At 33.2% G+C, this 26766-nt stretch overlaps 1 protein-coding gene across 1 annotated transcript; it reads left to right on the top strand.

The window, feature by feature from the left end:
* The first annotated feature begins 2819 nt into the window (after window positions 1-2819).
* Window positions 2820-24982, top strand: LOC149089914 (uncharacterized). The gene is made up of 10 exons (XM_089230993.1): window positions 2820-3017; window positions 6811-6960; window positions 8441-8608; window positions 10565-12295; window positions 14833-14915; window positions 15046-15091; window positions 16059-16107; window positions 19079-19164; window positions 22655-22849; window positions 24183-24982. Exons 1-10 carry the CDS (start codon window positions 2982-2984, stop codon window positions 24312-24314), a joined length of 2676 nt encoding a protein of 891 aa, XP_089087119.1. The 5' UTR covers window positions 2820-2981; the 3' UTR covers window positions 24315-24982.
* Window positions 24983-26766: the final 1784 nt, after the last annotated feature.

Below are 26766 nucleotides of genomic sequence, written 5' to 3'. Positions count from 1 at the left end.
CATCAATTCTTCTCACTCATATTTAGAAGAATTGATGGCACATGGCAACACTACACATGACAAGCATTACACAGAAACAATCTTCAGGTTATGTTCACAACACATACGTGCACATTCTGGCATGTGCCAGTTCGTTAGAAATTCTGTAGAGGGATGTGTACGAGGTGCATGAATGGTTAAGTAGTAGTGCTCAACTTTATCTGTATATGGAAAGAACTTACAAGAGTATCTGGCTTCTTATTAATTTGTTATAAGAGCTTTGTATATCATTATTAGGGAGATGAGTATCAAATGTTTGAGAACCGATTTCCCAGTATATGTGTGAATATTGTATTTTGTTGTGTGTTTTTACATATATCCAGGTATATCTGTTGATGTATGAGTATGAATCACAAGTATCAAGTGATTGATACGCTTTTGGTTTGGGAAAAGGAGTTTATATATTTTTTTCTTTTAATTGTAAATTTGACAATCAAATTCAAAACTTCTGTAATTTGTAGTGGGTCCAGTATACTGTGATATATGCACCAAATATGAATGTGTTTATTAACTCTTAAATGTTCGAGACTTGTGGGAAATGATGTGATGTGGAGTATATGAATCTCTAGATGTTCAATTAAAGAAAAAAATTACAAATTTTATGTATTTTCTGTCAGTTCGTCACCTCAATATCACAACTTGATAATTCGAAAATTCATGATGTTTTGGTAAGTACAAAAAATGGCATGTCATAGCATGCGCTTTGATATGCTTCTACTAAACAATCTGTAACAACAAGTTTAAGAAAAGTTACTCTTGTTTGTTTCCATATAATGCAATGTTAAATATACACTTCATTCATGTTTAAAAACATTCTGCTCATAACATATGGAATTGAGTTATCAAATTGTAATATTGGCACGAAAAGTTGTTAATCTCATATAAATTTAGTTTTAACTTTTTATAGGTCTCACACACACACATATGTCCAAAACCGATGTGAGTATTGTTATAAATTATGGCAGCATCTAAGTTAAGGCATTGATTTATTAAATTCTGGGTAATAATTAGATCACTTGATGATCACCTTTACTTTTGGCAGTTACATAAAAAGCATGGAGCGGTTACAGAACAGGGGAACAGAAAAATATAAGCGGGGCAGTTTATATATTGTTTAAAAAAATATAAAACATAACCATGTGAATAACACATTTGATATGCCCTCTTACTTGAAAATTGAAACCCCTTTTTTGCTTGCACATGTGTGTAAGTGAGATACATTATTTTTATTTACATGCATATGTATAAATTTGTATACCAGTTTAATCGCTGGTATACAAATTAATGACGTTAGGGTACTTAGAGATCATAAAGGGTTGTCACTGATTTAATCAGATATTCTTTTCATAACTTAGAATTTTCACACACCAAAAAGTTCCTGTATAGAACACGATATTTAAAACTCAGCCCATCGCATCGTTTGACAAGCTGTTCTCGCACTAGACTCCAAAGACAATTTTGGTAGTATAAGAACTTGATGAAAATTAGTAGAAAAATAAGTCGAAAATTTGTTATGCATTATATTTAAAATATGATCATATATGACAATTTCAATGAGATGATGACTAGTTCAGTGTTTCACAAACGCTTTCGCCATAAGCCATTTTACCTTAGATAACATAACGTAGAAAAACTAGTCATTACAATTAACAGTCGTTACAGTTTTGTGAAAACTTAACATAAATATGACTATTTCAAACCATAGTAAAATGTCCACTCAATTGAAATTATTTAATATTCACCTATATATGTGAGCATTATTGATTTTTGTTTTTTTAATTTTAAGAAGAAAGAAACAGAAAAAAGTTCTAATTTGAAAAGGAATTCCTACATTTCAATTTTGTGGAAGCTCGTGAAGAATGCCGAGCACATTCACAGAGTGCCAAGTGAATTTAATTTTCTGAGTAAATAAGTCAAATATTAGATGCCTGACTGAATTGGCCGAATTTTAAACGCTCGTATCATCCAGTGCAAAACAGACGTTTTTGTTACAGACTCCTGAAAGGTGGCCAGATGTCCCGTTTTCAGAGACGGTACCGGTTTATAACTAATCAATCACCGGTTGTATCGGTTAATCACTAACTTTGATACCCGGTTCGTCCTTGTCAGAAACTTTCCTGACACAGGGGTACTACAGAAACGGCGACATGATTACCGAAAAAAGATTGCTACCGCAGAGAGTCCCACATCGAGGGGTTAGAGCACCAACCTCTTGGTGAGTATAACAAAAGGCTGCCGTTCGGAATCGGCAATAAGTTATAGCTCCCGGTCTAATTAGCCCTCGTATGCAGAAACTAACCGTGGTACGACAAAAATTATCAAATGACATTTTGAGCTACTGCAAATCGGAACAGCTTTGGTATAAAGGGACACGCCAAATTAGCGATTTTATTTAAAACTTGATTCATTTATTTTTTAAACAATCTAGAGCTTATTTTTGTTTATACCATTTGTTTTTACTGTTTTCTATGCTGGCGATTTTTTCTTCTGGCGCACGTAGTGTCTGGCGGCTTTTTCTCGGGCCGTCGGACATATCCGGCGCCGGGAAAAAAAATCGCCAACCTGTCCCTTATACCAAAGCTGTTCCCGGAGCTCAAAAAATATTCTCTTTTTTTTTTTCGAAGATTTAAAAATCATATACTACAAAAAAAATTTTTTTTTTTTACAATCCATTCTTTTTTTTCATAGAAGTCACTAATGTGAGTTCTATTGTTTTTGAAAATGATAGAGAGAAAAACATTTGGCAACGAGAAGACGGTATCAAAGTCCAGGCCGTCCATGACTGGCGTTAGAAATTGCGCTGAAAAGATGAAAAGTCTGAAGATGTCTAAATCGATCCCTTCAAGGAACAGAACGAGACAATTTCCGTCGCTTTGTTTATTATCGAATGTAACACTCCGAATACATGCTTCCGTTCAGATATTGCCGACCTGTATCTATCGATGGAAATGGAAAAAAATAGAGAAAAGCTGGAATTTGTGAGTTCACATTTTTCGTATCGATCCGCGCTACTTAACATTTCTCTCATGAATTCACATTAAAAACTCAACGAAATCGCTTCGTTTCAATATTAAATAATACATTATACGCCCGATGTAATGAACCCCGTCTCGTTGAAATTGCACGTTATAGTGGGAGGGCCGTTATATCGAAAGTGAAACGTATGGTAGTCGTTCTATGACTACCGGTCATTGTAATGAAATGACCGCAATAACATGGGGTCTTTTATAACGAACGCCGACTGTATTTGTATCGCAATAATTCTTAATGTGTCCCAATTCATATCTTGATGCTGAGGGTGGTTCAAGCAAGGTCTGCGGTACACCTTGGCGGCGGCAGCTTAGATGTTAGTTCTCCAAAACTGGAATAGCTATAGTACTGTATGCCCTTTTTGGTGATGTGTTGGTGATTTTTCTATCTTTGATGAGAAAAAGTCCAAAAGCATGATGAGAAATCGCCAAGAGTGAAACGGAGCCATGTTTTCAGACATTTTTCATGCCAAAGAAGACGGGGTTGGCGTCTCATTTTTACCTTCATGGAGACAAACTGAGTACAAGGTGACCCCGAATGAGTGACCTAAAAAACAAAGGACCAGATTAGTGAGTGACCAAGAAAGTTTGCAGTTATTTGCAAGCTTGTGAGTGACCTAAACAGTGACTTAGAGAAGTAAGCAGGGCTATCCTCCACCATTGTAAATATTACCTCGGCGGCAAATTTGAGGAATGAGTGGGCAAGAAAATAAGAGTATAGTGGGAATAAGGCAGCCAAATCAATGAAGCCCACAGGCAGTAAAGCCATAAATATGCCTTTGAGTCTGTAGCTAAGATCCCATAAGTGAGATTACAGCCAAATTGTCTATTTCCAATTGCACAATGGGTTTGGCCCCTTGGCAACTATTATTGAATATATAATAAAGACTAACAGATAAATCTTCTCTCTAAAAATATTTTTTCAAACATGAAAATATGAAAAACAATGCTGTAATGCGTAATAAAAAATAAGTTTTTGCGAAAAGGTGGAATTTTGTGTTCACAAAAGTTTCGACACAATAAAGAATCTTTGCCAATTACATACTTGTCCATGAGTTAATTGGGCCTTTTTTTTTTTATCATAATATGCAAAACCATTTTTTTTTTTCAGATCCCCTTCCCCACATGAACACATGAATTTTCTGTTATGAGCCACCACTGATATAATATTTATATAATAGCCTAGTTGTTATTCAATTGCTCATTTCATTATATTTAAGCAGGCTACAATATATATCAAGGCTGGACAAATTGCAAAAAAAAAAAAAGGTGCCAGTAACAATTTTTTAGGTGCCCAAAATTTTTTACCCAGAGAAAAAGTTCTGTAATAATGCTTCCTTTGACTTTTCAGGGCATAGTGATCCTCTTTCAGGTTGGCAGATATGCTACTGTGAATTTGATCATTTTTGTCACACCACGGTCATTTTCTGCACACGAGGGCTAATTAAACTGAGACCTACAATTTATTGTTGATTCTGAATGGCAGGCTTGTTTTTTATACTCATCGAGAGGTTGGTGTGCTAACCCCTTGATGGGGGAACTCCCTGCTGTAGAAATTCTTTTGCTGCAGTCAAGTCGCTGTTTTTTGTTGTATCCCTGTGTCAGGAAAGTTGTCTGACAAGGACGAACTGTGTGCTGTGAATTTCAAACATTTTGTGCTGTTCTCAGCCTGTAATATAGTAACTACACAAAGAAAATTTTACACACCAGTACTAATTTTTTAACAGCTGGCACCTGGGATTTGTCCAGCCCTGGCATATATAACATCCTTTCTTCATGCTCAATACCAAAACCATGAAAAAACCTAAAAAAAAAACCCAGTAGTTGGTTTTTTTTTATTTGCACCCCAATGTTTTTCTGGGGTTGATTCCCGCCGCTGTGGTGGTTGAGTGGTTATAGTGACGGACTCGCATCGCGAGGATCTGGATTCGAACCCCACAGTGGTGGTGGGCTGAAGTTGGTTTTCTGTGGTTTTCAACTTCAAGGCGCGAATGCGAGCCGATCTTCCCGTTAAAAAGTCTCGCCACAGAGAGCAACAGGCCTGCAATGTTACAAATATTAAATCATTACACTTCACTCACAATTTGAAGTATAGATGGCAGCGCTGAAATATCAAACACAACACTAGTTACACGCTCAGACTGTTAGGTGCACTTTGTCCCAGACTCTACCACGAAGCTGGGCTGGAAGAGGTCTCTGCAATGGGATAAGTCCGGTGGCAGAGCCCCTGGCGTTCATTCATTGGGGTTGATTCCCCTGGTGATCATCCGTAATAAAAGCCCCCTAAAAGTTCCAGTTATGAACCATTGAATATCATTTGCAATGTGTTACATCATTTTAATTTTTAGAATTCACTAAGAACCACCTCTTACATTTTGTACATAACATTTCTGTTTATGTTTTGAACAGTTTTTGCAGGTATAAATTAAACGCTGTTAATTTGACTATGTTTTTTCAGTATAAATTAGCACTTATTTTTTTAATAGGAATGTTTGAAATGAAACTGTAAATTTAGTTTTCAAGATCAAAATTATTGGAACAACTGGTTGCTATTGATGTGCTGATCCTCGAGCTTGTTGTGCCTCAAATTTTCAAGAGATTTAAGATGTTGATGCTATTTTCCTGGGCTTCGCAAATCCCGGGAGCTGTGGTGACAAAAAATAAATGGGATTAGAGAGCCTGGAATTTTCTATTTGTGATGGCTAAATTTTTTCGAATTTGTGTGATTGTTTCAACCAACATGACAAAAGATCAGCTGGGAAAAATCTAGAAAAAGTATTAAAATTATTTCAGGCTGTTCTTTTTTTCTGAAAAAAAAATTTTTTAGCTCGTAGAAAATTTGGATGCCACTAAATTTTTCTCCTGATTTGTTAAGCCCTGGTATTAGCTGTTTTAATGAATGGTACATGCATATTTTCAGACTATATGTGTACTAGACTAGGTGGTATGTGTAAATGGGATATACATACAGGAAGTGACATTTTCGCTTTGATTGCCCATAATACCAAAATACTAACTCAGAAAGAAAGGTAGAAAAAATTATATAGCTAAATGTTTTTGGACCATTTTACTCTACAAAAACCTATTGGCTCTTAAGAAATTTGACTGGCTCTCTACAAATTAGAGTAAAATGATTCTACTTAATTTGTTGCCTTGTTATTATAGGCCTAAAGAATTCTGGAGCTGTGTGTTGTCATCAGGGTTGTTGATTTTTTTTATTTTTAAGAAAATTTTTTGTTTTTTTTTATTTAAATCAGATTTTTTTTATTTAAATCATGATTTTTTTTAAACAAATTATATATATTTAAAGAAACCATATATATTACTAACACACTAGTCATTAATTTATATTTTTGTAGAACTTATAATTGAAGAAATTTTAATTTATAAACATAATGACTATTTAAAAAACATTTGCAAACTAAAGATAAAGAATCATATACTTCAGAGATATACCAAAACATTTTATTAAGAAAAAGAGGAAAAAACCTTACATTTCTTGAATATATGATTTCAAATATCATTATTTCATGTCATTTTCATTATTTAAATCGCTGATTCTAATCAACTGATTTAAATCACTACAACCCTGGTTGTCATTTATTCAAGCTTGTTCATTTCATTTATCTTATTCTGAAATTCTATTCAAATAATGTGAGAATGATGAATAATGAATATGTTTCAAAAAAGGAAATATGCAGTACAATTGCATGTGAATTAAAATCTTGAACATTCTGTACAGAACTCTAAGGAGCTAGGAATGGATCCAGGAATTCATGCAGAATATAATGAAGAGATCTTGCAAAGTGAAAGTATGATGTCCTTCATCTGTGCGGGAAATGAATCTAAAATCGATTTTCCAAAATCATCTGTGCTGCAACAAAAGAACCTGGTAAGACATTTCATGTACATTTCAAATGTAGAATTACCTTGATACCTTATATTTTTGTAGTTGATTTTCTCATTACCACAATTGAAATTACAGTGAAATCTTGCTGCAGTGATACTTGGATTCATATTAAGATAAATCCCTCTACAATGATATTTTTTTTAAATCTTGTTTGGAATCACCTTTAGTCTAATGTTAAACTCCTCTTAATATAACGATGTCTTTTACTATGATAAACTACTATGGTGATATTTTTTGAGATTTTATGTGAAACGATCACAACAATCTTTTTTTATATTCTGCTCAAAATACACTTTTAATTGTACTTGTATCATACTCTCTCATATAGCTCTTCAATAACCGTATAAACTCTTCAATATATTTTCAAACTTGTCACATATTTAGTTCTTCCAAGGACGTCTAATAATATCAATTTTTGGCACCACCTAATCACCAAAAGTGTTGACTTTCGCTACTTTTTTGGTTGACATTAAAGTCTATTGTGATAAACCTCTTTACAGGGTCATTTTGACGTAATAGAGCTTGACAGGCTCATTAGGATAAAGTTTTAAAACATTTTCAAAAATGTGAGTCAAGATTGTATTTTAATAGTTGATTTTTATATTCTCTTTAAACTTTTTCTCATCTTTAATTTTTTGTTATAAGAGATGCTGGCAATGATCTTAAATGGATGTTTCATTGCATTCTTTGAACCAAACTATTAATATTTTTGGCATATTTTTTCAATAAAAAAATTGATTTTTTAAAAAATTACAATAATTTAAATAAAATTCCATCAACCCGAACAATATTTTTTCATCTAATTCTTGCTAAAGGATTTCATATTACAGTCTGCTTGTAGTCTTGGCACCGCAATATGCCAAAGTAGCATGGAATAAACTGTTCTTTTTTTTTCAATAGTTAAATCTTTATCAAAGGTTAGGTGTAGATTAGATTTAGGTGTAGTGATTCTTTTTGAAAATAAATTTCGAAGATTTTGAGTGCAGTTGTAAAACCTGGCTGCATTCTAGAAATGTTGGCAAATGTGGAATTTGTTCAAAACCTGATAATTTTTTTATAGGCCTAAATTAAGAGTATCACTTATTATGTGCTTAGAGACTTGAAAAACATACCTTTTCTCATCTGTTTTAATCATTGGATATGGTTATTTTTATACAGAAAGAAGTAAGCACTTATATATAGCCTTCAAATGACAGTTTTCTTCATATTCCAAACTAAATTTTCTATAGTAGATATATATCACAGAATAACATATTGCCAGATTTTTCTTCTAGTTCTCTTCTAAATTCAAAATCAAAGTTGCTCCCAATATGTCTAAACACCCTCTGTAATCTGAGTCTGTCACTTACATACTGGTTTTTTTTATAAATGTATGTAATCTTTCTATATATTTTAACATTTTGAACATGATGTGTGTATTCTTAGTGACATTAAAAATGTCTTTCTTTTCTGAATATGGTAGCTTCTGTTTGATGAGCAAGGAGATATAATTTCTCGAAAAATCATACAAAAGCGAGAGCAGGAGAGTTATGCCGATTCTAGTCAGATAGTGGTTGGTTCAGATTCTTACTTGCCTGGTTGTTCATATGATGAGAAATGTTTTGATGTTCCCAAGAAAATGGCTATTAATGTGAGTTAGATTTATTTAATCTAATTTTCTGATGATTATGTTTTTCAATTTGTAAAATTGTATCAAGAAATTATTGACTAATATAAATTGATCATGATCAAATTATCAAATTATTCCACATGATGGCTACCAAGGAAATTTGCTATATAAATAGTATTGATATATATATGTATATAAGCGAGATGTCTTTGAAGGGAGATATTGCAAATGTTGAAATTCCATCATCGGCATAATTATTGTGTTTGTGTAGAGTTGATGTTAGTGTGCTATGATGTATCTTTTATATGTATAATCTGAACTATTTATTCAATATAGCATGTTATTAGGAGAAGTCCACTTTATCTGAGGTAAAAGAATTATCTAAGTTATTCTGCAAATTGGTGAATTTGGTGGACGTTTTAACTCTTTTTATGTACACTCATCTTCCTCTGCATTCACAGGGATTACATTCGAGAGATCACCGTGAATACGGAAAATCTGTGAATAACCCGAACCCTAAAATTTTGTTCTTTAAGCATCTGGTTTTTACAGTATCTGCTTTGTGTGGAAAAATTTGAAGGGTGGGGGTATGCACTAGTGATTAATGGCAATGCTTTCTGGAAAGAACAACAAGGTCTGTTAGTCGTTTTTTCTGAATTACTGTTAATTTGTTAGAGTATTGTAACAAGGCTTCCTGTACTAATGTGAAAAATGAACCACAGATGGCCTATTTCATGGAAACAATCCATTTTCGTTTTAAACTTATGGAGCCTTTGCTATGTTGCTCATAATGTACTTTTCTTCTAATTTTCTATCCTGATCATCTTCATAAGGCATTGTTTTGGTTTCAGAAGCACTCAACTCGATTAATCCCTGCCAATTTCTGAATTCCTAATAATTAATTCTCTAATTTATTTTATCTTTACATTTGGGAACCCTTCTCCATTAACAATTCAGGAAAAGTAATTTCTTAGTCAAAGCTTTTATATTTTTCATACAAAATGCTGGAAGACATTTTGCAGATTAAATAATGACGGTTATAGTGTGCAATTCATGCAATACATAGCTTGCATCCTTTTTTTTATCGCACCCATAGAAAAACAGCACTTTCTACATAAGAGATGTGGATCCAGGGCTATATAGTAGCAGGTGTAGCTATGGCAATGGATGATCAAATTTTATGTTATTTCTTGATATATTTTACTGTAGACTCATTGATGCCTTAATAATGGAAAACAACAACAATGAAGCTAATAATAGTAGCGATAACCTTTGTAATATTTCAAATTTTCTTTGCAAGTTTTTCACTTTTAGAAGCATTTAAACTCCAGTCTTATAGAAACATTTTTAGAAGCACCAGTTATGTGGTTTCATCAACTGTTGATTTATTGTTCAATTTTTCTTTTGTGAATATGTGGGAGTTTAATTTTATTGAAAATAATATCCATTTAACCAGTTCTCTCTCTCAACCTGTTATCCTACATTCATTTACAGATTTCTGATATATATTTTTTATCCATTTTTTTTTTATTCTTCACTAAATATTTTTATTTAGAAGCAAGTGATACTCTAACACAGGCATCTTTGACTTGTTGCTTGTATGCACCAAGGAAGGTCATTAAAATCGTATTTAAGTTTTGACTAAAGTTTTTTTTCCTAATGCTTAAGCCAGATTTTTTATATTCGCACTATTGTAATATATTAATATTATATAGTGCTATTGATCAAGACACCTCTGTGAAACAATCTCTTCAAGGATTAGCAATATACTGATTTGAAAAAGTGCAGCATATGTCAGAGTTTCCCATGTGGGCACTCTTCTTTTGATAATGGACAAAGACTGCTTGCAAATCAAAAGATTGCAGACCTCCTGTTCTTAATAAGGGAATTAGGAACATTTTTCCCCCTTGTTTTTTTAATATCAATAAAAAATTTAAAATTTATATTAATTTTGTAAAAATTTTCCATTGGTTTTAGGATGAGAGCGATGGTAATTATGGTGATTCAAAGAAACATTTGTTTTCGACGGACGTGAAAATGGCAGGATTAACAGATGTTGATGTCATAGAATGTTTCCATTCTGTCATGAAAGATAACTTATTTCTTAATGGTGAAGATTCGCATGGAAAGGTTTTGGATTCTAACCATATTGTAGAAGGAAGCAAAGTCCATACTTTGCAAGCCAAGAATTCAAAGTTAATTGATAGTGCGCCTGACATGCAATGCAGAATCTCACTACAAAATCATCAGAGCTATTGTGCAAAGCTTCTTAAACTATCCACTATTGCTAAAAATGTACTCAGAAAAGGTTCTACGCAAACATCTGCACTACAAGGTATTAATGAAAAATGGTATGGCAATGCAAAGTATAATATTCATGAAGAAACAATAGCTGCAGCAAGAGCTAAAATGCCTTTGTCTGAACAATTAGAAGTCATTACTCCATTCTATGAATCACATGGTTCTGATTCAAATAGGGAGCATGTTAAATATACAGGTACAACTAATGGAGATCTTAGACAAACACAAACAGTTGGTATTTCTATGGAGTCTGAGGATAGATCCCGTATTATTTGTGAATTTGATGAACAAGGGGATTATTTGATGGTTCAACATCAACCAGAAAAGGTCATAGCTTTTGATGCTGGTGAGAATCAAACGATGCAAGAAGCTCCTGTTTTTTTCTCTCAAAATCTACATAACAGTTCTCAAGATTTTCAATCTGTTAACACTGGATTTATTTCTGACAGAAAGTGGAACTCTATCAGAAACGAGGCCCCAAGAACAGATCTGAACAAACCACAATTCAAGAAGCTAGAACAAATGAACCGTGCTTCATATAAAAACATGAGTAATTTGAATCGTGTACCAACATTGAAGGAATTAGCACAATATGTATATCTTTATGCAGATATAGATACAGCAGAAGTTGAAAAAGTTGACTCGTTACATAAATCTGATGGCACTTTAGGTTTGGGCGTGTCATCAGGGAACTATGATGAAAATCTGTGGTGGAAACCTGTTGGTAAAGCATCAGGAAAAAACAACAAACACAGGGATGATATTGCTGCAGAAAATTCTGAGAAACACTTTGGTGAAGATGGTGAAGAAAATGTTTTTTGGGATCCAAATAAGAGTGATCTGGACAATGCTTCAGTTCTGAATTGTCGTGAACTTGAAATGAAAAGAAATAACAGAATGCCATGCAGATGGTCTTGCTATGAAACTTCTGACGCAACCGATATAAACCATGAGAACTGTTTTTCTGTGCATGGAAAAAATGACTCCACCATGTCAAGGCGATCTTTGGAAGAAATGTGTTGGCATTCTATCAGGAAAAAATCAGTTGCAACAAATATTATGCCCAGTGAAAATTCTTTTGGTGGTGAAACTTCAGAAAATAGTCAAGTGCTGGTTGGGGGTGTTCATCATCAACAGAGCCGATTGAATGCAGACCTTGATTTTGGTAAACTCACAGATTTAAAGAGTCTGAGAGCTATGGGTAAGGCTAAGGAGCGTTATGAAAAATCATCTGATATACAACTGACTGAAACAGCTGATGGAATTTCTAATTACCAGTCACCATTCCAATCAACATCTGATCCAAGTTTGGAATCGTCTTCATACAAATCTAGTTGGAATTACGGTAGAAATGATACATCTGATGTAACAGTAATGGATATTATCAAACATCAGCTATATTTCCAGGTGAGAAAATTAATAAATTTAATCATTCTTGTGATAATGTTTTTATATTTAATCACTGTCATGTATCTGCAAGGGTGGCCAACTTTGGCTATTTCTTTCCTCGAGGGGCAACAGATCAGCTACAGCATCGCTGACTGCGCTCTCCAGTATATAAGCTGCACCAGTAAAATGACCCAGAAAACAAACAGTTTTGTATTCACCATATATATATCAGTGTTTCTCAACCACTGGGCCACAACTCTAACCACACCAGGTTGTGAGTGATTCATGGTTTCATTTTTCATTAATTTCTTGTTAGTTGTGTGCATGATCTGGCTTTTCACTTACGCAAAAGAGATTTGCCGGGCCCCAGGCTTGGCATAAGTGATGTGGTCAAACACTGGCAATTCAGCTATTAAAATTTTACCCTGGGAGTTTGTATACCTATACTTTCTGTAAACTGACACATATTTGTTGTTTATCTGGTTGTGTTCTCGGCTCGATGCAATGCATCAAAAATTAGAGTTAATTCTGCAAATCATTCCATCTAATAAATCCACGGTTTTAATTTCCCAGACAAAACATTTTTTTTTCTAAGTTTTTCTACAATTTTTATTCCTTACCCCTTATTTGGCGCCCCTTCCTAAAGCACAATTGCGGATTGCTTCCAAGTGAAATTTTATCATTGGGATGAAAATTGTTTCATGTGGATTACATTGACCATCTGCTTTGAGGGTGTTCGAATTGGGCAAACACATGATGGTACCAAGATAAGATAGAACAGCTTCGCATAGACCAGGCAGACTGCCTATATATGTAATTGGATTCTCACACCATCACCCGATGCTCTTGTATGTCCATAAAATTATACAGAACCAGATTTTTGATGCATGTATTCTTGTTACGTAAGCTACCTTCTTTAACCATAATATTAGTGATTCGGTTTCAAGAAATGCCCAAGTGGTGAAACACGGAATGCTACCAACTTGCCAGTTCAAAGTGCAGAGAGGAATGTTTCTCTGTTTTAGACACAATATCAACCCACTATCAAATATAACACATTTTGATTCTTTGAAATTATTGGGATCTACGTAGCCTAGTCGATTGAAGTTTCGAGGTTCCAATGTGAGTTGGAATGCACTTTGAAAAAGTTTCATCACAATGAGCAGAACACCAAATATGAATTCAAACACAAATTCAGAGGCCACAATGGGAAACTTGTCCCATGAAATGGGGGGAGAGAATGGGAAACAATGGTCATAACAGTTATTTAACACACATTTGCGTGTTCAAAAAAGAGTGGTGAGAATGTAGTAAGTAATTTTTGTCATTAAAAATGATTATTTAAGTATTTTGTTAGTTAGGAAGTCTGCTGTTGAAATCAAAAGCTCAAATAATGATCACAAATTAACATTTAATGCACAGTATTTTTACTCGATTGAGACTGCGCAAAACCACCTCATGCGCATGCTGTTGGCCACCCCTGATGTAGGTAATTGATCTAAGAAACAAGAGACACAATCTCTTTGTTTCAATGAATATAACTTTTAAAAACAAAACTTTATTTCCTGGGTAATCTCAGAAATATCAAAGCTTCTATTCAAATTTATCTACTTATGAATATTTCAGTATTAAATCTTAGTTGTATTGTAATATTAAAATTACATACATAGCTGCCAAGCCTCCCAAATTTTTTGGGAGGCTCATGAGTTTCTACTGCATCCTTTGAACTGATGAAGAATTATATCGCCTGAATTTTGGCCACTGTTGAAAAAGATTCGTACTTTTCGGGGAGGGGGCAGGCAAAAATTATTCCCAAAGAGTTTGTAGCTCTTTTTTTGTCCCCTCAAAGAAATTTTCACATGCATCAATTACATTTTTTCTAAAATTCACCAAATCCTGAAGTGTTTATCAAATTTTTTTCATTTTGGCAAGGGAGAAGGCAAAATTTACAAACAGCCAGCACCAGTTCAGCCTCAGTAGAGTTTTGTTTGGTTAGATGGCGATATTTTGTTGGTTGGTGAGTGGAATTCGATTTGAGTGTAGTTATCACGGGTAATTGATAATCATTTAATAATTTTCCCTATTGTATGGCAATAACTGTAATGTCTATCTCAGTGTCAAGTTTTCCAAAAAATCCCTACGATTTTACTTTCATTAATGAAAAATTCTTTTTTTGTTTTTAAAAAAAAATTACCTTTCATATTTGACTGTAAGAAATTTGGTTCCGTGTAAAAAATCTCCCTAACCTATTCTCTAAAGTTGACAACATGAAAAATGTGTTCATGAACGAGAGATCCTGATAAAAATTTTTTGGCAAACTCTTTAAATTTTGAATATGTAATTCCGAAAACTATGTATTGATTATTCAAAAGATGTGGGATATTAAATCAAGGTTAGTGTAACAGCAGCAGCTTCTTTTTTGTTGAACAATTTCGAAAACTGATTATGTTTTAGTATTGCAATGATTTTTGAGGATAAGAATTTCCCTAAATATCTGTGCATTAACATAAATTATACATTATAAAGAATATTCCTTTGATATTTGTTCCTTATAGGCTGAAGGATTAAGTGATTGGCTAAAACAGTTTCTACCACCAGAGTATTATAAAAGTGATGATTCTTCAAAATATCCATTCAGGTGAGAATAAAGTTCTTTGTTTCAGTTTTTCATATTTACACATGGACATTCTCCCATTGCTAGAAGCCATATTGTGTGGTTATGTGATAATAATTCTGGTTTTTTTTTGGTTTTTTTTTAATACTTTCAGGCTTGACAAGTTCTTAGACGAGGAAGCTCATATTGATCCAGTAAAAGTAAGTCTTATTTTTGAAACTTAAATAGGAATTAATAATTGTGGGAAGTCGCTTTAGATAAACTTAAATGCCTTCTCACCAGGAGCAGATGAATAAAGCAGGATTTTCTTAACATTAACAAGTGTGTGGTTGCTCACTTTGGTTCAAATAACTCTTGCTTTACAAGTTGAATGGTAAAGTCATTCCTAATATGACTGATCTTTTTGATTCAGGAATTCTTGTTTATGAATGGCTTACGTTTTATTAACATTGTTCTGCAGGTATCAGAAAAGCAAATAAAATTCTGGGTGGACAATTGCAATGTGAGCTTGAGGCACACATTCAGAAAAATCAAAAAGCTATTTATTCTTTGTTGATGGCAACCATATTTTTATAAACAGTGCATTTTATTATTTTTTTTAGTTAATTTTTGGGTTGCTCTGTGTACCATATTTTAATGTATGGATTGAGTTGAAGGGAAACATTGAAATTTTTCGGATTATGTCCCATAGCATCTTATCTGCAACTTTTCTTCTGAGAGGTTAGACTAAAAATAAATACTTGAAAAATTAATTGGTGAAAAATAATTCTTTTAAGATTTATAGATAGCATGTGGGGATATCAGTAGAAAAATTAACATGTTTTCAACAAAACATGACAAACAACTCCTTTCCACTTCTTAATATTTCATTGTTCATAAATGAAATTTTCTTGAATGAAATGTGGATTATATACCGTTGTGGACTACGTGATGGCAGTTGTTGTTTTTTTCAAACTAGGGAAATTTTTGAATCTGCAGGGGTTATATGCTGCAGAACATTAAAATCTCAAATTTAGTACATTATATTTTTCCAAAAAAATGTTGGAGATGAATCAAGCAGTGTTTTGACATTTTTTTTCATGGTGTTCATTTCGTTTTTTATTATTAGAAATTTTGAAATTTGCGACAGAATGCATTACAAGTTTCTGCCCTAAAATTTTATTTTAGAATAAAGTGGTGAATCAACCAACATCTGACTGGAGCATTGAAGTATCAGGTGAGTGCAAAATACTTTATATATTGATACTAGCTGATACCCTGCGACGTTGCCCGCCCTGTAAAAAGTTTGCATATATATATACCTTATTAATTATTTCTTAATCAAAAAAATTTCTGCATGAAGTAAGAAAAAAATTACTTTTATTTTTAAATATTTTAATTAAAATTTCAGGCAATTGCTTGTGGATACACAATGTTTTTGTTTGTTCATCTGGTGTGTAGATGTACAAATTTTTGAGATTACCAACAAGCGAACAGGTGACGAAAAGGTGTCCGTGTGAAAACAGAGCTTCTTGAACTTATATATATCAGAACTGGCAAAATCCATTCGGGAACGTTATAAGTCCAGTGCTTGGGTCTACGGGAATTCTTCCATTGCCAAGTTTGATCAACTGATGTGAAAATGATAGCAGTGCTGAGTCATTTTGTAGTTGAACTCGCATGTTGGTGTATAATGATATTTTTTTAGCTTCGTGCCAGGGTGTTGATGATTTGAGGCAAGCATTGAGTCCATCAGTTGACGTTGAACATTTTTATTCCCAGTTTTGTCGTCGTAGTTGTTGTTCTCTGTTGTTAGCAACGTCATACGTCCAGCTTGTGCAACAAATATTATTCAATTCTCTCACAAAGCCACTCATGGTTTCGGGGATTTTGTTGAATGTTGGTGAAGACTTTGTCTGCAAGTTCTGGAACTGAGTTTAACAACTGGCAAAATCTATTTGGGAGCGTAATCAGTCCAGTGTTTGGATCTAAGGGAATTCTTTCATTGCCACATTTGATGTGGAAACGATAGCAGTGCTGAGTAATTTTGCAGTTGAAACTCGATAATAATATTTTTTTAACTTCATGTCAGAGTGTTGATGATTTGGGGCAAGCATTGAGTTCATCAGCTGGCGTTGAACAGTATTGTTCTCAGTTTTGTCGTCGTAGTAGTTCTGTGTTGTTAGTGACGTCATATGTCCAGCTTGTGCAGCGAATATTATTCAAACGCCTTTTAAGCATTTTCTAAATTGAAACTATACCTCTACGATGGGCGGTTGATGAGATAAAGGCCACATTAGCACTTACAGGCCACCCTGTATATAAGTTAGCAAAAATACCCGGCGCTTCCAGGGTTTTCTTCAATTACTGGGAGTATTAGAAAAGAGCCAAACCATTATAAAGGAATAAACTGTTATAATGGCAGCGTTAAAGATATGACAAACCATTGTAAAGACATAAACGTCTGAAACGCATTATTGGGAACCACGGTAACTGAAGTAAACGTTCCGAAAGTGATTGTTGAGGTCCCAAAACCACTGTTGCCCAACAGTTTTTCGCCCATTTCAGGCATTTGCCCAGCTCTGACAAAGTTTTTAAGTAGCCTACGGCTCAATCCCAGACCTGTTTGGTATATGTGCAAAATCTGGCAACGATCGGTCTAAAACTAGATTTGTATAAAGAGCATACATACTTTCACATTTATATATAAGATTACCACAGTGTTTTTCATAATAATAGAAATTGAAACCATTGTTTCCAAAATATATTTTTTGATCAAATAGAACAAATTTAAAATGGATGATAGGAGTTCTTGTATATTGTTTAGTTTTCTGTCATTGCTGAGGCAGTGCATTTTTCAGGCAGCATAATACAGATTGTTGCATCCGCTAGACTTATTCATGATACCCAGGTTTTGTGTGTTAATCTTTTTTTTTGTATGTTTAATGTGCAGTAATTTAGTATTTGCTTCCAGGTTTACCCAATTACTGCAATCCGCACTTGTGAGCTGGTGTACCACTGCATTTTTTGTTGTTAAATTTACAATTATAGCTATCATAATGTGTATGACAGCAGTCTATATATGTATATGTTACAGCCAAGGCTCGAAACTCTGGCAAAAAGCCAGCAATAAAATAAGCTAGCTTCTATTTTTATTCTTTGTCTTTTCTCTCTCATCTGGTATGCAAAGTTGCCTCAAGTTCAATATGAAGTTGGACCCGCTTATGATGAGCCTGCTTTTAGCCAGAGTCTGAATTTAGTGAGAAGATTAATGCATTTGGTGTGATGCAATGCTCAATGTGTAGGCATTTTGTCACTTGTACCAAGCAGTTTCTTCATGGTAACTAGGATTTAATGAAGTATTTAAAAGGAAAATCTTGAAAAAATGAAAACTAAATACACAGCGAAACCTGTACGAGACAGAGCATGAAGGGACTGAAATAATATTCCGTTTTAGGCAGATTTCTGGTTTATAAAGGTGCAAGTCAAAGCACTAATCATTGAACAGACTATATTTTGATTCTGTTTATTCGGTTTCCATCTCATAGTGTCTGTCTTAGACAGGTTTCACTGTACAAGAACCAAAAATATTTTGGACTTTGTAATGCATTTAAAGGCTGCCAATCGAATGTTTTGACAAAAGGTTTATCACCCCTTTGAGTTTGCTATCAGTTGTTTGTTTTGTTGCAGCATGAACAGCAACACTTTGTTTGAAAGCAAAGCTGGTTGGAAGAATCTTAATGTAGCTTTGTCTAGATGGGAGGAGTATTAGCAGGAAAATGAAGATAAGAAACTGACCAATCAGAGTTTTAAAAAGTGACTAATTCAGCCCTTGCTCAGCGTCTGATACAGACTCAATATGTTTGAGTGTGAGAATCTGCAGTTGAATTTTTCCTTTCATGTGTGTTGTGTTCATTTGTTGAAGAAAAATTTGAAAATCAAAGTTGAATAGAAATCAAGTTTCTACAAAAAAGAAAGATACAGAATTATTTTATGCATCAAATTTTGATGTAAATGCTTGATTTCTAAAATCAATTTTTTTTTTACTTAATAACAGATTCAGCGGGTATTTTCACTAAAAACGAATGCTTCATTTTTAGCTGGTCCAGCTGTAGTATATATCAAATGTTTGGAGAATTTTAAATCAAATGTTTGTATAAATCCTATCAAATGTTTTGTATAGGTGTATTTTTTGTTTATCAACACAGGACAAAATAATCATGAAGGATGTTTTGAATACAAGTACCATCCATGGGCAGTAGAAACTGATGAGAAAACAGAAAAAGAGAATTTGGTAAGTAAAGAGTGTAGGTTCTCTCTTCGGAATAGAAATTTAGACCTCTAGATTTTTTAAAACATTCAAGTGTTTCTTCACAGTGTTAATACTATGTCTTCCTGTATGGACAAAACAAAAAAACAGTAAAACCCTTTTATTACGGACATTTGCAGGACAAAAAAAATTCATCCATAAAAGAGGGGGTAATCATATTAGAGGGTTCTTGTTGAAACTAAAATACAGTATGAACAGTAACTAAAATGATTATTTTAAAATGAGCAAAATTCTGGCAATATAAGATATGTTTAAAGTCATAAAGGTGTATATACAGTGAAACTTCACTACAACGATACTCGATATAATGATAAATTCCTGAACTATGATATTTTTTTCAGATCTAGTTTGGAATTGTCTACTATAGCCTAATTTCAAACTCTCGATACGACAATGTCCTTTACTACGATAAATTCTTTTATATAACAATCTTTTTTTCGAAACATTACGAAACCACCACAACTATATTCTTTATATTTCACTCAAAATCATTAATATATTTTTAAATTCTTAACCTGTTTTGGTTCTTTCGAGGATTTTTAATAACATCAATATTCTGCATTGTGTACTCTCTTACAGTGCTAGGTGAAATTACTGTGAATCTATTTTTGTAATACACAATTAGTAGTCTGTTTTGTGTAGTGCACAAAAGTATTGAAACTAACCATACATGGTGAAACAACTAATTGAATATTGTTCAAAAAATAATAAATTAGAATTTTTTGCTGCAAATAAATACTTATAAATGCATTTTGTCATGTGGTACTAACAATACCAATTTGAAAGAGACATTAACAAGAGCATAAATTTGTTGGCACCCTATTAATACTACCTTTCAATATAACAATGATTCTTCTAAAACAATATTTTTCAATATCCTTCAGAGTATTGTTATATTAAGATTTCACTGTAATTATTAGACAGATAAATGCAATTAAAATTACAGAAGAAAATGTTATACAAAGTTCACATATAGAATTTATATCTTTGCCTTTTCATCATTGTGTTTACATTAAAATATTAATTCACCCAGTGCTTTAAAATGTCCAAATAGTTTTTTACAAAGCTTTCTTGCTTCTCACACTCTACTTCTTTCATATTGTCATCTATAGGCAGTGTTTTCTTATAACACATGGGCTCATCTGAGCACAATCCGGAACTTCCACAGAAAATGGGGACCTCATAAAAATGAGGTCTGGTTGAAATTTTCAAGTGTAAGCATGTAAATTTGCCTGATAGGTTTTCAGAAAAATCACTTAGCCCAGGACCCCCCCCCCCCCCCCATGATGCTCTAAAGATGGTCCTATATATAGGAGCATAATCTTCAATATACACTGTCATCGTAAATCCAGCATTTCCTCTCAGTCCCTGAAAATTTTTTGGTTCTTCATCTACGTCTGAATCAACTTCAGGTCCTTTCATGCCAGACTTTCTGTAAACATTCTATGATTGTTGGATATTTTGCATTGTTCCATGCATGCTTTATCTAACTTGATGGCATCCAAAACATTGATCATTTTAGCCAATTTCATGACACACCTGAATTCTTCCATAATACAGATAAGATGCTTCAGAAGTAGTTTACGGTACTGGACTTTGAATAATTTTATAATGCCAAGATCCAACAGTTGATATTTCAATATCTTGTTAGGAGGAAAGAAAATTGTCTTCATATTTCTTAGATAACCATCTGTAGTGTGAGATCATATCTACTCGAGGGATGACCATTAAACAGGGGTTCAAAATACATCATTCAATAGGCTTTTTGCCAGGAAATTTTTATTTAACCATAAAACGGGTGATCATCTAAGGGTTGACTGTTCATGTGGGTTTTACTGTATATATGTGTGCTTTATCTACAGCGTCACTTTCTTGTCCAAAAAAGGATTTAGAATCAAACATTTAATGGGTTAAAAAGTAGTGCAGGCTTTGAAATTTTGCATTTTAATCATTTTAAAAAATGTTAATTTTTCAAGTTTTATCAATTTCATATAAAAAAAATCATGGTTCTTTTTAAAACAAAATGTTGAACACATTTTAACATTGCAGTTTCATCAACTTTTGTTTTAAAAAAAATACTTGGTTTTTGACAAAAGTGAGGTGTGTCACTGATATTTGCAATGATATATTTTGAGCTTGGCAGACATGGTTATATGCATGTACACTTCAAAAAATTAGAACATTCAATAAAACTTGCAAGCATATTTTATAAAGTTATCAAATTTGAGTGTGTTCAATTTTGTAGTATGTCTGTTGTTAGCTTGTCTTCTGCGTCAGGGCAATTCTCAAGGATATCAGTGGTGAAACACTTTCGCAAAGTACTTAGGATATATAGGGGCACATATGTGATGTCACATGAAATGTTTATACTGTATGTCCCCCCACAAATAAGACCTGGTCTTGCATTAATTTTTGCTTTAAAAATACATTGGGGTTTATTTTTGGGATAGGGCTTATATTACAAACATCCTGAAAGATCATATTAAGGCTTATTTTTTGGTACAATCGCTCTTTCTTTTTGAAGACATTTTTGAATGGTGGTTACATAAAAATCAACCAAAAATTGCAAATATTGAACTTCATAAAATGTAAAGTAAACAATAAGTTCACATTTTCAGGACTAGACGAGCGACTTGTCCATGCTGGCAGAAAGTACTTTGCGCTAAACTGTAATAGTTGTTTGCTTATGACAGCAGCATTTATTGTAGCCATTTACATATTTTAGTAGCTAAAATATGTCATACGTTGTTTTTTTATTTATCAGAATTGCTGTGAGCGTTAATTTTCTGTATTTCCTTTGATAAAAGCCAAAGTCTCAAATTCATGTTTACGTAGGCGTTCACCTCTCATTCAAGGATTCCTGCTTGGGAATTAACGAAAATCTAATTATAGTTTGTATTATAATTTGTTTCAAGTATTAATTTAAATATCATTTACTTATATTTTTGTTTGATAATAAATAATAATAAAGACATTATCGTTTCAGACAGGTCAATACATTAGTCATGTGTTGCAACCACATATTAAATGTATCTGAATGAGGATTTTAACTATGGCTTATTTTTGGGGGTAGGATTTATATCATCAGAAGCATCCTGAAAAATCATGCTAGGTCTTATTTTTGGGGAAACACTAGTTTTCTTCTCTATTCAAAAAAAAAGGAACCAACTCTACAATAAACGCACATTATTACATATAACTTTTTAATCAAATCAACTGCAGTAAGTTTGAATAAGAATTAAAAACATCAGCTGGTTACATATTTAAAAATTATTTTATTATAATCTTTGCACCTTATGAAATGGTTAATAAACATTGTTCTAATTTCTCGAAATGTACTTCTATATAACCAGTTGGTTTTTTTTAATCTCTTATTATCTTTCTGCTTCATTGATTTTCAATAATGAGCAATGTCTTTTTTACTACAACTGACATAATCTTTTTTGGTATTTAGGTGTTTTCAGACAGCTCAATGAATAGAGATGGGTCCCCAGAGTTGAACCTCGATAACGTCACTCAAGTGAAATATACCAGAGATTATCTCCTCAAGTTCTCCAATTGCATTCTAGCATATGCTTTTCCTGAAGCCTTACGTCCGTTTGCGAAGAACATGGAACTTCCATTAAAACAATTACCGTATCTTGAACAGGTATGCAAAAAGCCTTTTCTTTTTAAATTAAAATTGCAAATGTTTTGTATTTATTATTATTTTTCATCTTCAAAAGCAAACTAATGAAGCGCTAGGAAATTTTCACAAAATTTTGCTCCATCCTTATTTCTGATTCTATTTTACGCTAGGTATCATTAATAATAAGTGATTTTGCTGTGTATACATCAAAAGGTTGTTAACTACATTTTCTTTTCCATAGAAAATAAGCTCATCAGCATGCCATCGTGTCCGCAAAATTAAAATACTATTTTAATTTAGTTAATCACTGAGATAGTTATTAAATATCTCAAATATTATAGTCATGCTGTATCTTGCTGTTATTGATGCAAGACTGGGTCAACTCAAAGATGAAATTACCATAAAACTTTGTCATCTTACTATGGAATATATTGCTCTCCTGCTTGTTTGTATAATATTGTAAAGTTAGAGTGTAAAAAGTAATAACAATAATTTGCTGATATTTCCGAAATGGAAAGGTTAAAAGAAAATTGAAATAAGGTTCTATATGAAACTTAAAATATGTGATTAAATTTGAAATCTATGGTTTTTGTAAAGCTACACAAAACATGTTCATGTTATCGAGATGCTTATTTCTGTCTTATTCTTCTGTTTTCCCCCTCAGTCAAATCATTCGACTTCTGTCTACAGGGCTTCCACTCTTCCTACTTTTCCTACTCTTTTGGTAAAATGTCTTACTTTCTCAGTTTTGTCCCACTTTTCCTACTTATTTACCAAATTCTATGAACAAAATTCTGGGATTGATTTTAATTGAGCAGGGAATTATCGATATATTGCCAAATATTACAAATGTTGTAGATTGCATTTAATGATTCTGTCAAAGTAGAAATAAATGTCTGCTTTGGCATGATACTTGTTTATCATTTTCAGTTTCTGCTATAGCCATTCCAAGGATATTTTAAAGATAGCATGCTTCTCTAAATTCATAAATTAAATGTACATAAATCATAGAACTTACATAATTGGATGTGCATAATTGTGCACAATGTACATGAATAAATATTATATCCCTTGCTTATAATACCCACATTCAGTAATCAGTTCAGTTGCTGGGTCTGGTAAAAACATTTTTCCAATTATCATCAAAATCAATATGATTTATCTGAAGCACCACATGTTTCATTTTGTAATATAACTTGGAAAAAAAAATAAGTTGAAAGTTTGTAAGGTAGAGACTTTATGATAATAATTTGCAAGAAGGTTTTTCAGTTTTGATATTGACATTTTGCATTCTGTTATTTGAAAGGTGTATAAACATTGATGTGTGAAGTAAACCGCTGAATATTTTTTTCAGCCTCAGAGTCTGCCAGATGTCCCATTTTTACCGAATGTCTCTTATCACAGTGGAATGGATCATATCCTCTTCTATCAGAATGTCAATTACACCAGTCATCTGAGAAGAACCGAAAATAAGAGTCCCAACTGAGTGTGGATGAAGAATTTTGCCGGGCCCATTCATTTTGTTCTGTTTTGATAGCCCTTCCATAGCTTCGTTGTTTTCGTTTTATTCTCTTCCTTATGAATTCCTGGTGTTGAATGTTTTTTTTTTGCATATGTGATGCGTTTCACCCTCTATTTTTATAAGTAATTTTGAAAAAAATAGTTTTTTTACCGATTTCATTCTTTTTTTTTTCCTCTAGCCCAACAGCGAAAGTCATTGATTGAACATTTGGTACTGATTCAAACAGCAAGTTACTTTTCATTGTTTTTTGTTACATCTCACAATCCATCATGTCCTGTATGGGAAGAAATTGTTTTCTACAGTAATTATTGTATTGTTGTTTTTACTTTGTACTTCTAAATCATTGATAGCTATACCATTTTATAAAAACATGTCCTAACTTTGTGCATAAATAAATGAAAGATTTGGAATGGCTCTCTTGTGCCTAGACATATATATATTCCATGATAAATCCCATGCATCTTTTTGGCATCTGACAAGTACATTTTTTCTTTTGAAGGACATTCTTGATTCATTATATAATTATAAAATTCTCTTACTCTGTGATATTTTGAGATGTCTTGCCTCTTTTCATATGATTTGTAAATGATGTTCAAAAGAACTTGTGTTTTAATAAACAAATATAGTTTTTTGCTGGTGTTTTTTATTCAATTCCCAATGTGTGTTCTTAGTATATAGTAGAAAGTAGTACATATATATAAGAGAAGAATTAGTATTGTAATCATGCACTGAGAAAACTCAAGGTTATAAAGGCGGACAAAATGACTGTAGCCTGTATGGATAATTTCCCCCTCCCCAATCAATGAATTTATAACCTCCAATAAATTTATAGTACTTAAAAAAATACAGTGAAACTGGGCTAATGATAATTTGATTCAGTATCACAATAGATAAAATGTGATTGCCAATAGCTTTCGATGGGAAAATCATTTGGTTCCAGGAGAGGGAGAGAGACTGCCAAAGCCTCCTAGATAGAGCACAGGACAGTTTTGAAATAACTTGGTGACATCCATAAATTTCTAGACTTGGGGTACAAACATAATGCATGCTGGTTCCCAAGTCTGCGCAGTTATGGATTGGTTGTAAAATTTTAAATTCATCAGGCTTTTAACCAATTAGGAACGATGCAGAATCGGAAACGAGCGCACTATGTTCGTACCTTTAGCAGTTGTAGTTACAAGCTTTTAAAAACCCATTGGCCCGCTTGATAAGTGTGGTAGAACGTTTTATTCAGGTCAGGAACAAGCTTAGCTCCAACCTATCTTATATAAACGCTTTATATATCGACCACCGTCTACTTTTCTTTCATTCCGCTGGCCATGGAGCAAAATTAATATATAAATTGGTAGCACTAGGGTGACCATACGTCCCGTATTTCCCGGGACAGTCCCGGTATTTTCTGTTTTTTTGGCCGTCCCGACTTTTTGGCAAAAGTGTCCCGGTTTTTCCCGTATTTTACACTAAGCCTACTTGAATTTTTATTCTCTATTGAAGTCAAAGATTGACATTATTTTTCAACTCAGAAATTATTTTATGATAATTACTACTATATATGAGAATATTAATCTCCCACATTTGCCATGGTGAACGTTTTTTTTTTCGTGGAATACATTTTAATCCACTGCTACTTGTGGTAATGCATCATTTCCCGCCATTGTGATTTTCCGTAATCTCAACAATATTTGGCAACTTTGTTTGGTTTTGGCGTCGTTTTTGGCGATGTCCCGTATTTGGAATCCCGATGTCCCGTATTTCTCTCGAAGAAATATGGTCAGCCTAGGTAGCACCCATATTCTTACAATTAACTGTCAAAAAGAATTATTGTATACTCATAAGCGGTTTTATTTTCGATTGGAATTTTTTTTTTCAGGGAATAACATCCCAGGGCTGTTGGCTAGAGAAAGCCCTGCACATTACTCTCTAGCAGGGTTACCAGATGTACTCCTTTTTGATGTCATTTCAAGTGTCGTCCTGTTTTGGAAAATTCGCCCTTTTGCACTGTTCAGGTTTACGGGTTTTTCTTATGAAAAAAAATTGTTTCCTACTTCGAAACATATATCATTAATATGAGTGTTTCTTCACCATTGATTGATAGCCGTCGAAATTCCCAGAATTTCTTTTCGCGGTTCTACTTTTGTCAAGAAAAATTAGTCTAGGCTGGTTTTATCTAGGCTTACCAACCGTTCCTCTTTTAGGAGGACATCCTCATTTTTTATGTCACTTCACGGGTCCTCCTACGTTTTGGAAAATTTATCTTTTTGTTCTATTTTTCAGGTTTCTATCATTTTTTCTGCGGAAATTTTTTTTTCTCCACTTTGAAACATTTCTTTTCATTAATATTGAGTGTTCTTTCCCACACACATTCACCAATAGCCGTCGAAATTCCCAGAATTTTTTCTGGTTCTGTTTTAGAGTT

Source organism: Pholcus phalangioides, unplaced genomic scaffold (genome assembly GCF_987345545.1).
Source record: "Pholcus phalangioides strain wild (caught in Gottingen) unplaced genomic scaffold, Ppha-v1.0 ptg000001l_1, whole genome shotgun sequence".
In the NCBI taxonomy this organism is placed as follows: Eukaryota; Metazoa; Arthropoda; class Arachnida; order Araneae; family Pholcidae; genus Pholcus; species Pholcus phalangioides.
Note: the sequence above shows the minus strand (reverse complement) of the source record. Positions and strands in the feature narration are given on the sequence as shown.

Excerpts from the sequence above, each read along its gene's own strand:
- LOC149089914 (XM_089230993.1), top strand. The coding sequence starts at position 2,982 with ATGGAAATGGAAAAAAATAGAGAAAAGCTGGAATTT. Across the intron at positions 6,961-8,440 it reads TGCTGCAACAAAAGAACCTG|CTTCTGTTTGATGAGCAAGG; the intron begins GTAAGACATTTC and ends TGAATATGGTAG. Across the intron at positions 22,850-24,182 it reads AATTACCGTATCTTGAACAG|CCTCAGAGTCTGCCAGATGT; the intron begins GTATGCAAAAAG and ends TATTTTTTTCAG.